This window comes from Phocoena phocoena, chromosome 7 (assembly GCF_963924675.1).
Source record: "Phocoena phocoena chromosome 7, mPhoPho1.1, whole genome shotgun sequence".
NCBI lineage: Eukaryota > Metazoa > Chordata > Mammalia > Artiodactyla > Phocoenidae > Phocoena > Phocoena phocoena.
In genome coordinates this window covers 20,756,673-20,767,672 of record NC_089225.1, presented here as the reverse complement: position 1 = coordinate 20,767,672, position 11,000 = coordinate 20,756,673, and the positions used below count along the sequence as shown (strand labels likewise).

The 11,000-nt window shown below is 40.2% G+C and overlaps 1 protein-coding gene across 2 annotated transcripts in view; it reads right to left on the bottom strand.

Moving 5' to 3' along the window:
• Nucleotides 1-8,059: 8,059 nt before the first annotated feature.
• Nucleotides 8,060-11,000, bottom strand: part of ACMSD (aminocarboxymuconate semialdehyde decarboxylase) — a 63,177-nt gene continuing 60,236 nt past the window's right edge. Inside the window, exon 10 of one of the 2 annotated variants that reach the window (XM_065880795.1) lies at nucleotides 8,060-8,264. In XM_065880795.1, coding sequence (XP_065736867.1) covers nucleotides 8,202-8,264 — 63 coding nt within the window. In that variant the 3' untranslated portion in view covers nucleotides 8,060-8,201. The remainder of the gene's footprint in view (nucleotides 8,265-11,000) is intronic. The other variant, XM_065880796.1, reaches the window with a different exon arrangement.

Sequence of the window (11,000 nt, the reverse complement as noted above, 5' to 3'; positions counted from 1 at the left end):
TTATTGTGTCATTCAAAGTTTGTGTTTCCTTATTAATTTTCTGTTTGCAAAGAAAAAAATATATTTTCTGTTTGGATGATCTGTTCATTGGTGTAAGTGAGGTGTTAAAGTCCCCCACTATTATTGTGTTACTGTCAATTTCCTCTTTTATACCTGTTAGCAGTTGCCTTATGTATTGAGGTGCTCCTATGTTGGGTGCATATATATTTATAATTGTTATATCTTTTTCCTGGATTGATCCCTTGATCATTATGTAGTGTCCTTCTTTGTCACATTCTTTATTTTAAACTTTATTTTATCTGATATGAGCATTGCTACTCCAGCTTTCTTTTGATTTCCATTTGCATGGAATATGTTTTTCCATCCCCTCACTTTCAGGCTGTAAGTGTCCCTAAGTCTGAAGTGTGTCTCTTGTAGACACTATATATCCATGGGTCTTGTTTTTGTATCCATTCAGCAAGCCTGTGTCTTTTGGTTGCAGCATTTAATCCATTCACGTTTAAGGTAATCATCGATATGTACGTTCCTATGACCATTTTCTTAATTGTTTTGGGTTTGCTTTTGTAGGTCCTTTTTTTCTCTTGTGCTTCCCACTTAGAGAAGTTTCTTTAGCATTTGTTGTAGAGCTGGTTTGGTGGTGCTGAATTCTCTTAGCTTTTGCTTGTCTGTAAAGCTCTTGATTTCTCCATTGAATCTGAATGAGGTCTTTGCCAGGTAGAGTAATCTTGGTTGTAGGTTCTTCCCTTTCATCACTTTAAGTATATCATGCCACTCCCTTCTGGCTTGTAGAGTTTCTGCTGAGAAATTAGCTGTTAACCTTATGGGAGTTCCCTTGTATGTTATTTGTCATTTTTCCATTGATGCTTTCAATAATTTTTCTTTGTCTTTAATATTTGCCAATTTGGTTACTGTGTGTCTCAGCGTGTTTCACCTTGGGTTTATCCTGTATGGGTCTCTCTGCACTTCCTGGACTTGGGTGGCTATTGCCTTTCCCATGTTAGGGAAGTTTTCGACTACAATCTCTTCAAATATTTTCTCGGGTCCTTTCTCTCTCTGTTCTCTTTCTGGGACCCCTATAACGTGAATGTTGTTGCATTTAATGTTGTCTCAGAGGTTTCTTAAGCTGTCTTCATTTCTTTTCATTCTTTTTTCTTTATTCTGTTCTGCAGCCGTGAATTCCATCATTCTGTCTTCCAGGTCACTTATCTGTTCTTCTGCCTCAGTTATTCTGCTATTGATTCCTTCTACTGTAGTTTTCATTTCATTTATTGTATTGTTCATCTCTGTTTGTTCTTTAATTCTTCTAGGTCTTTGTTAAACATTTCTTGCATCTTCTCCATCTTTTCCTCCATTCTTTTTCCAGGGTCCTGGATCATCTTCACTATCAGTATTCTGAATTCTTTTTCTGGAAGGTTGCCTATCTCCACTTCATTTAGTTGTTTTTCTGGGGTTTTATCTTATTCCTTCATCTGGTACATAGCACTCTGCCTTTTCATCTTGTCTGTCTTTCTGTGAATGTGGTTTTTGTTCCACAGGCTGCAGGATTGTAGTTCTTGCTTCTGCTGTCTGCCCTCTGGTGGATGAGGCTATCTACGAGGCTTATGCAAGTTTCCTGATGGGAGGGACTGGTGGTGGGTAGAGCTGGGTGTTGCTCTGGTGGGCAGAGCTCAGTAAAACTTTAATCCGCTCGTCTGCTGATGGGTGTGGCTGGGTTCCCTTCCTGTTGGATGTTTGGCCTGAGGCGACCCAACACTGGAGGCTACCCGGGCTCTTTGGTGGGGCTAATGGCGGACTCTGGGAGGGTTCATGCCAAGGAGTACTTCCCAGAACTTCTGCTGCCAGTGTCCTTGTTCTCACAGTGAGACAGAGCCACCCCCCGCCTCTGCAGGAGACCCTCCAACATCGGCAGGTAGGTCTGGTTCAGTCTCCTATGGGGTCACTGCTCCTTCCCCCGCGTTGCGATGCACACACTACTTTGTGTGTGCCCTCCAAGAGTGGGGTCTTTGTTTCCCCCAGTCCTGTAGTCAAATCCTGCTAGCCTTCAAAGTCTGATTCTCTAGGAATTCCTCCTCCCATTGACAGACCCCCAGGTTCGGAAGCCTGACATGGGGCTCAGAACCTTCACTCCAGTGGGTGGACTTCTGTGGTATAAGTGTTCTCCAGTTTGTGAGTCACCCACCCAGCAGGTATGGGATTTGATTTTATTGTGATAGCACTCCTCCTACCATCTCACTGTGGCTTCTCCTTTGTCTTTGGATGTGGGGTATCTTTTTTGGTGAGTTCCAGTGTCTTCCTGTCGATGATTGTTCAGCAGTTAGTTGTGATTCTGGTGTTCTCGCAAGAGGGAGTGGGAGCTCGTCCTTCTACTTCGCCATCTTGAACCAATCTCGAATATACTTTTTATTAGTTGAAGTATAGTTGATTAGTTTGTTAGTTGGTTATTTTCAGGTGTACAGCACAGTGGTACAGTCACACACACACACACATGCACACACACACACATATATATTCCTTTTCACATTCTTTTTCGTTATAGGTTATTACAAAATATTGAGTTTAGCTCCCTGTGTTATACAGTAGGTTCTTGTTGGTTATCTGTTTTCTACATAGTAGTGTGTATATGTTAATAACAAGCTCCTAATTTATCCCTCCCCCTACCCCCCTTTCCCTTTTGGTAACTATAATTTTGTTTTTTGTGTCTGTGAGTTTCTTTCTGTTTTGTAACTAATTCATTTGTATCATTTTTTTTTACATCAATATAAGTTTAAGTTTTCTGGTTAGGTAATATAAATTGAAGTAGAGCTGACTTCCTTTTTAGGGGAGATCGGAAATATGGGGAATGGTAGAATACAATGAAGAGAAGTACTTGGATAACTATGCATAGTTGTCCTTTGGAATCTGATGGTGGTGGGATTTTTTTTCCTCACTGGAGTATGTTTTGGAGAAGTACTTGTAGTAGAAAACATGGGCAAGAAAAGCCTGAAAAAGTGATTTTCCTGAGAGATTTTTGAGATTCTGGGTGTGAGCAGTATTGTTTTAGGGCCAGAAGAGTCTTTTCAAAATTCAGCTCTAGTTATGTCATCTCCTAATTGAAAACCTCATTGCTTTTTTTTTTAACTTTATTTTTTAAATTTAAATTTATTTATTTTAATTTTGGCTGCATTGGGTCCTCGTTGCTGCGCACGGGCTTTGTTTTAGTTGCAGTGACGGGGGGCTACTCTTGTTGCAGTGCACGGGCTTCTCATTGCGATGGCTTCTCTTGTTGCGGAGCCGGGGCTCTAGGCGCAGAGGCTTCAGTAGTTGTGGCTTGCAGGCTCTAGAGTGCAGGCTCAGTAGTTGTGGCACATGGGCTTAGTTGCTCCACGGCATGTGGGATCCTCCCAGACCAGGGCTCGAATCTGTGTCCCCTGCATTGGCAGGCAGATTCTTAACCACTGTGCCGCCAGAGAAGCCTGAAAACCTCATTGCTTTTTGACAGATAAAATTCCTTAACCGATGTATGGCCCTACGTGATCTTGTCACTTTGTACCAAGAATGTCTTGCTTTCTCACCTCCAGCCCCAGTGGTCTTATTTCTTACTGTGGTCTTATTTCTTATTCCTCTGCCTCAGATATTTTTCAGTCTCATCTTTGCCTCTCTACCTTTTAGCTCTTGTCTGCTCTTCAGATCCCAGCTCAAGCAACACTTCTGAAAATTCTCTCCCCAACTCTGATTGGCTCAAATCCCTTATTTTAAGCTCTCTATACACTGTGTGCTTCTCCTTCATAGCTCTGGTGATGGTAGAAGTTTTATATTAATTTGTTGCTTATTTGATACATGTCTCCCTAACTAGATTATAAACACAGTTGAGGACAGGAACTGTGTTTGTTTTTACTTACATCATCCCAGGACCTAGTGTGGTTCTTGGCACATAATAGACCCTCAATAAATATTGTTGAATGTATGTGAATGAGTGCATAGTGAATGAAGTCATAGTTTCTGCTCTCAAGGAAGTCCCAGGCCAGTGGGAAGATAGCAGCTGCAATCCAAAATGAGAAGTACGTTCTATTAGAGATATCAGTACAGTTTTTCAAAGGGGGAGGTACTGATTAATGAAATCCCAAAGCCTAGAAACCATCACTTTAGGTCCTGAGGAATTTTGAAGGAGAGAGAGAGAGAGAGAAAGCAATATGATCAGATACATACTTTGGAAAATTTTCTCTGGCCACAGTATGGAAGATGGATTGTACCCAGACTAAGCCAAGAGGCAGGGGTATACATAAGAGATTATTTCAATAGTCCTGCTGAAACTTGAGGACCTGAATTTAGTTGGGAGCGTTAGGGAAGAAAGAATAGATAAGAAGTGAAAGATATATGTTAAAATGGCAGAATCTATCAGAGTTAATGTCAGGTTTGATATGGGTGAAGGAGAGAATTTTGGTGACTGGGTGATGCCATTAATCAGAGTTGGGACTATAGTAAGTGGAACTTTTTTGGGATGAAGGGATTGAGTTATATTGGGGGCATATGATTCTGTAAAGTATCATAGTATTGTAGCTTTTTTTTTTTTTTTAATGCCTAAAGCTGTTAGGACTTGTTGAAACATTGTCTCCCCGTTACTTCTGAATACCACATTTTTCTGGTTTTCCTCCTACCTTACTGGGCACTACTCAGTTTTCAATGCTGGCTACCTCCATCCGACTTCCAAATGCTGCTGAATCCCAGGTATTTGTCCTGGGTTCTTTTGGTTCTCTGCTCTACTTTTTCTCTCAGTGATTTCATCCAGTCTTATTTCTTTAAATACCTTTTGTACACTGATGACCTCTCCACAGCTTCCCTCTTGAAGTCTCCAGAGTAATATACCTAACTGCTTACTGGACATTCCTACTTAAATGTCTAAGACACATCTGAAATATAACAAGTCCAACAGTAGAACTATATATATATATATATATATATATATTTTTTTTTTTTTTTTTTGTGGTAAGCGGGCCTGTCACTGTTGTGGCCTCTCCCGTTGCGGAGCACAGACTTCGGACGCGCAGGCTCAGCGGCCATGGCTCACGGGCCCAACCGCTATGCGGCATGTGGGATCCTCCCGGACCGGGGCACGAACCCATGTCCCCTGCATCGGCGGGCGGACTCTCAACCACTGCGCCACCAGGGAAGCCCACAGTAGAACTATTGATTCTCTTTCTTCCTAAATCTGTTTTTCCTACTCTTCCTCATGGTGGTAAAATAAATCTGCTTAGCTGCTCTAGTGAAAAAAACTAGGAGTCAAGGCATCTGTGTCTAAGGTATGGATGAGTTTAATACCTTTAGCTACATTTCAGAGGCTAAATGTCCCCAGAGTAATTGCACAGAAAAGACATCATTAGAAAGCCCTTCTTGGGCTTCCCTGGTGGCGCAATGGTTAGGAATCCGCCTGCCAATGCAGGGGATACGGTTCGAGCCCTGGTCCAGGAAGATCCCACATGCCGCCGAGTAACTAATCCTGTGCACCACAGCTACTCAGCCTGCACTCTAGAGCCCGCAAGCCACAACTACTAAGCCCACGTGCCATGACTACTGAAACCCATGCCCCTAGAGCCCGTGCTGCACAACAAGAGAAGCCACTGCAACGAGAAGCCCGTGAACCGCAACGAAGAATAGCCCCCGCTCACTGCAACTAGAGAAAGCCCGCGTGCAGCAACAAAGATCCAACGCAGCCAAAAATAAATAAATAAAATAAATAAATTTTAGAAAAAAGGAAAGAAAGCCCTTCTTTACATTCGTATTAAAGAGGAATTTTCTCATCTTTTCTTGCATCTGCATAGTTTCATTTTATCTTAGAGTTAATCTTTGATCAAATCGAAGTTGGAGTTGTCCTTATGTTTGCTGTAAGAAATGAACCTAATTTTATTGCAGTGTTGTTTGTAATTGCAAAATATTGGAAAATTACATGTAATGTTCGAATGTAGGAGACTGATTGAACAAACTGTGGTGCACTCACACATAACAGACAGGCACCTGGGTATCAGCCTTGATTTCTTTCCTCCCCATCTCTCCTTGTTCTCACATTTATCAAGTGCTGTTGCTTCTCCCTACAACCCCATCTCACCATCCCCTTTCTACTACTCTTGCCCAAGTCACCATCATTTCTTGCCTAGTCTCCCTAGTACCATTCTTGACCCCTTTAAATAATTTTCTACACAGCTGCTGATGTGTTTTTTTAAACCTAAGTCAGAGCATGTCACAAACCTATTTTTAAAAAACTCCAATGGCTTCCTATAAAACTTAATATGAAAATCTAAACTTGACCTTGGCCTGCTTATCTGGCCAGCTTTTCCGCTTTGTCGCTACTTCTCTGCCCCTTGCTCACAAGCTCTGCCACAGCTCTTTTCTGCCTCAGAGCCTTTGCTGCTCCAGCCTTTGCCCGCAAGACTCTTCTCCATGGCTCGCTCTTTCTACTGGTCGAGTCTTAGTTCAAAGTCCTCTTTAAAGTGGTGTTCTCTGGCCTCACAGCTCCATGTTTTATCTCCCATCCTTCCCCTAGTCACTCTATACATTTCCTTGTTTTCATTTCTGCATAATGTTTATCAGTATGAGAAGAATTCCCTCTCTTCCTTCCTTCCCTCCCTCCCTTCCTTCCTTCCTCCCTCCCTCCCTCCCTCTCACTCTCCATTCCTCCTTTCTTTGTCCTCCTTCATTTATTTATGTTTCTTACCCTCCAGATTGTAGGCTTCATCAGAGAAGGAATTTTATCCTTTTTGTTAACTTCCATATCCCCAGTGTCTGGAGCTGTCCTACAGTACTGGCACATCATATAAATACTCTGTGACTATGAATATACCCGGTATCTATTTAAACTATGTATCTATAGATCTATGATACTGAATGAGATGATCAAGTTACTTTTCATAATAACACAATCATTAAACACTGTGTTAACAGTGCTCAAATATATATTATTTGAAAAGGAACAGATATTTTCCCCAAAGAATGGGGAAGGAAAAGAATAATAACACATGCTTCATGTTGCTGTTTTGCACACTTTTGTTTTTCTTTTTAGGCAGATTGGAGTAACAGAGTGGTGGGTGGGTAAAGTCCTAGAAAGCAACAGGAGTAGCAAGAAAGAGATGGAGTTATAGACTAAATAAATGAAGAAAAAATAACGGGATGGGTGTAGTTTAGCAAAAATTAAATCAGTACAAATCACATGCCAGTACTCAACTTGATTTTCTGGACTAATGGAAGGGAAAAGAAGTATGAATGAAACTGAAGCAAGAGGGTAATTTAGAAAAATTATATTTGATTTTAGAATTCAGCCAGAGGAACATGAACCACAGACGTTCATCACCCTTCCCAGGACCAAGTTCATTTTCAGCAGTCCAGGTGGGATGACCAGAAATGAAGTGAGTAGAACAAGGCTACCCTGGTATTGCCCTGCTCAGTCTCTACAGCCTTCTTTAAACATTCTGCTGTGTATTTTAAATTAAAAGAGCTTCCGTAAAAGTAAATTACATACTGAAACTTTTCTCCAGAATAGATAAGTTCTCATTCATATGGGAACTATGTTCCCATAGTTTTGCCTTCCTATCTATTTCCTATCTTCCAAACCTAAACATGCCTTATCCATCCGTATAGACTCAGCCCAAGTTCCAGCTTCTGTGAAGATCTGCCCAAAGTTTGAATCCAAATGAATTTTTCTTACTGAAACTTCTGTGACACACATGTTTTATTGCTTAGTTATTATTCCATGAACATGTGTCTTGCCTCCTTAATTGGGCTATAAGCTCCTAGATGTTATGGGATATGTATATCATTTATTTTTTTGGAGCCTAAAGCACTCCCAGCCCACTTCTGGGCTAATGGAAGGTGTTAAAGTGAATAAAAACAGTTTATTTGGGCCCTATGAACATTTTTTGCTCAAAGTAGAACCTACCTGAACGCTCTGGGATGAATCTGTTATTTTTTCCATATAAATCATTAATGACATTTTGCTTTTTATTTCTGACATTAATTTAAAAGGCACTGGGAAAATTATTTTTGATTTGCACATGAAATAATGTACCGCTTTTCTGAATAAAAGCACGAGTCATTTTTGTTATGAACAATTTAGGATATATATTCTATTTCTAGATAAAAGTGTTCAAAATAGGATTTTAGTGATACATAAGTGATACATATTTAAAAACAAAAATAAAATATCTTCTTGAAATTTGCCTTTGTAGTAAATTCAGTCATTCAAATTGTTTTCTCTCAAGACCCAAAAATTTTAGAGCATTGCCAGCTTTGAGTTTATCCTGAAAAAGAAAAGATTTTATTTTAAAGCATTATTTAATGGTTGTTTTAAAGTACTTAGTAAGTGTCTTCATCAGGTTTTTAAAAACTCAATTCCCCAGTGTGAGAGAAAAATATTAGCAGGTTAAACAATGAATCTCTTGACCCATGTTTCACCTCACTGTTTTTCAAATTATATTCATATATTTGTTTTGAACAGTCTTTTAAAAGCAAAAATATAAATGGTGTGTGGTATATTTGTGCTTTTATTATTTTCCCTACTTCTCAAATATGTTGACAATCATGGACAAAAAATGGATTTTTTTGAATTTTGAAACATGTAAATATGTATTTATGTTATAAGTAACGTATAAAATGTATATTTGTTTTATGCTTATTTTTATAATAACAGTTCCTAGTGAAAGATTTCTGTGAATGCTTTTTATACAACATAATAGAATGATAAGTTTAAATATATTAGAAACAGAATTACGATATGACCCAACAATTCTACTCCTAGTTATACAGCCGAAAGAATTAAAAACAGGGACTCAGATACTTGTGTGTGAATGTTCACAGCAGCCAAAAGATGGAAACAACCTAAGCATACATCAACAGATGAATAGATTTTTAAATGTGGTATATACATAAATGGAATATTCAGGCCCCAAAAGGAATGAAGTTCTTTTTTTTCTTCCAGTTTTATTGAGATATAATTGATATAGAACACTGTATAAGTTTAAGGTGTACAACATAATGATTTGACTTATGTACATCATGAAATGATCACAATAAGTTTAGTGAACATCCATCATCTCGTATAGATACATTAAAGAAACAGAAAAAAATATTTTTTTCCTTGGGATGAGAACTCTTAGGATTTAATTTAGTTTCTTAATAACTTTCATATATAACATATAGCAGCATTAATTATATTTATCATGTTGTACATTACAACCCTAGTACTTATTTATCTTGTAACTGCAAGTTTGTACCTTTTAACTAACTGCCTTCAGTTCCCCCTTTGTCCTCTATTTGAAATCTAAGTTTGAAACTTGGTTGTGGGAGGAGGGGAGGAGAATTACAACAGGGAAAACCCTCTTAGGAAAATGACTTTCTTTTTACAGGACCCTCCAGTGAGTTTTAGGTCTGTAAGATAAGACAGTTGGAAAGAGTGCCCAGAAGTCATCTAGCCACCTACCACCTTCTCGGTATATGTGTTGTCCTTTCACATGGCCCTGAATAAAAAGTAAGCTCTTTTGGAGCAAGAAACGTGATACAGATGAAGAGTCTCAGAAAATCGTACAAGTATGTACATTTATAAATTTCACATGAGAAAAAGACTGCCAAGTTTTTTTTCACTCTCTCCCCAGCTATAGATTAGGTCATCTCCACAGAAAGAACTCCTGTGTTTTGAGGGGTAATTTTGTGATACCCTAATTGATATATATCCCGCTTGCAAAAGGCAGGTATGTAATTGAGGGTGGAAGGAAACATGTATGGTGTCGTGTAATATCCGTACCATTAATGTGTATCTATATATCATGACCACTTCAGGGTTCTCACACAGCCTTGCAGAGTGGGTAATTTGAGGCAGGGACCTCTTATTCAGGGTTCTTCCCAGATTCACACTTGGGCCATCCTCCTCTAAAGGAAGATTCAGAAATGACTGTTGCTGCTGTGAGAAACTATTTGCTTTTTAAAATAGGTTGGGTGGGGCTTCCCTGGTGGTGCAGTGGTTAAGAATCCGCCTGCCAATGCAGGGGACACGGGTTTGAGCCCTGGTCCGGGAAGATCCCACATGCTGCAGAGCAACTAAGACTGTGTGCCACAACTACTGAGCCCACGTGCCACAACAACTGAAGCCCGTGTGCCTAGAACCCGTGCTCTGCAACAAGAGAAGCCACTGCAATGAGAAACCTGCGCACCACAACAAAGAGTAGCCCCTGCTCACCACAACTAGAGAAAGCCCGCATGTAGCAACCAAGACCCAAGGCAGCCAAAAATAAATAAATAAATTTATTTAAAAAAAATAGGTTGGGGGGCTTCCCTGGTGTCGCAGTGGCTGGGAATCTGCCTGGCAGTGCAGGAGATGTGGATTCGAGCCCTGGTCCGGGGGGATCCCACATGCCGCGGAGCAACTAAGCCCATGCACCACAACTACTGAGCCTGTGCTCTAGAGCCCACGAGCCACAACTACTGAGCTCGTGCGCCACAACTACTGAGCCTGTGCCCTGGAGCCTGTGAGCCACAACAAGAGAAGCCACTGCAATGAGAAGCCCGCACACCGCAACGAAGAGTATCCCCCACTCGCTGCCACTAGAGAAAGCCAGCACGCAGCAACGAAGACCCAATGCAGCCAAATAAAAATAAATAAATAAAGATAATAAAATAGGTTGGTACTGAGTATCCTTTGAAGGAGATACATTTTGGTGTGTTGGATGGAAACCTGATCCTGGAGTCTGGAGATTTGGGGTTGGGTCCATGTGCTGTAATCCAGCAGTTATATCCCTTTTGGCAAATCACTCAACCCCCAAGTCTTGTTTTTCTCCTCTGCATCTACATGGTGGAATGCATTTGCCTATCTCCCAGGCTGGTTGTGCTCATCAACTGGATTTATTTATTTCATTTAAAACTTTTTAGTGAAATTTTACCTTCATGTGGCTCAAAATTCAAAAGGTATAAAAATGTACATTTCCTTTCACTAGTGCTACCCAACCACTATTTTTTCTTTCCAGAGTTATCAGTTTCTTGTCCTT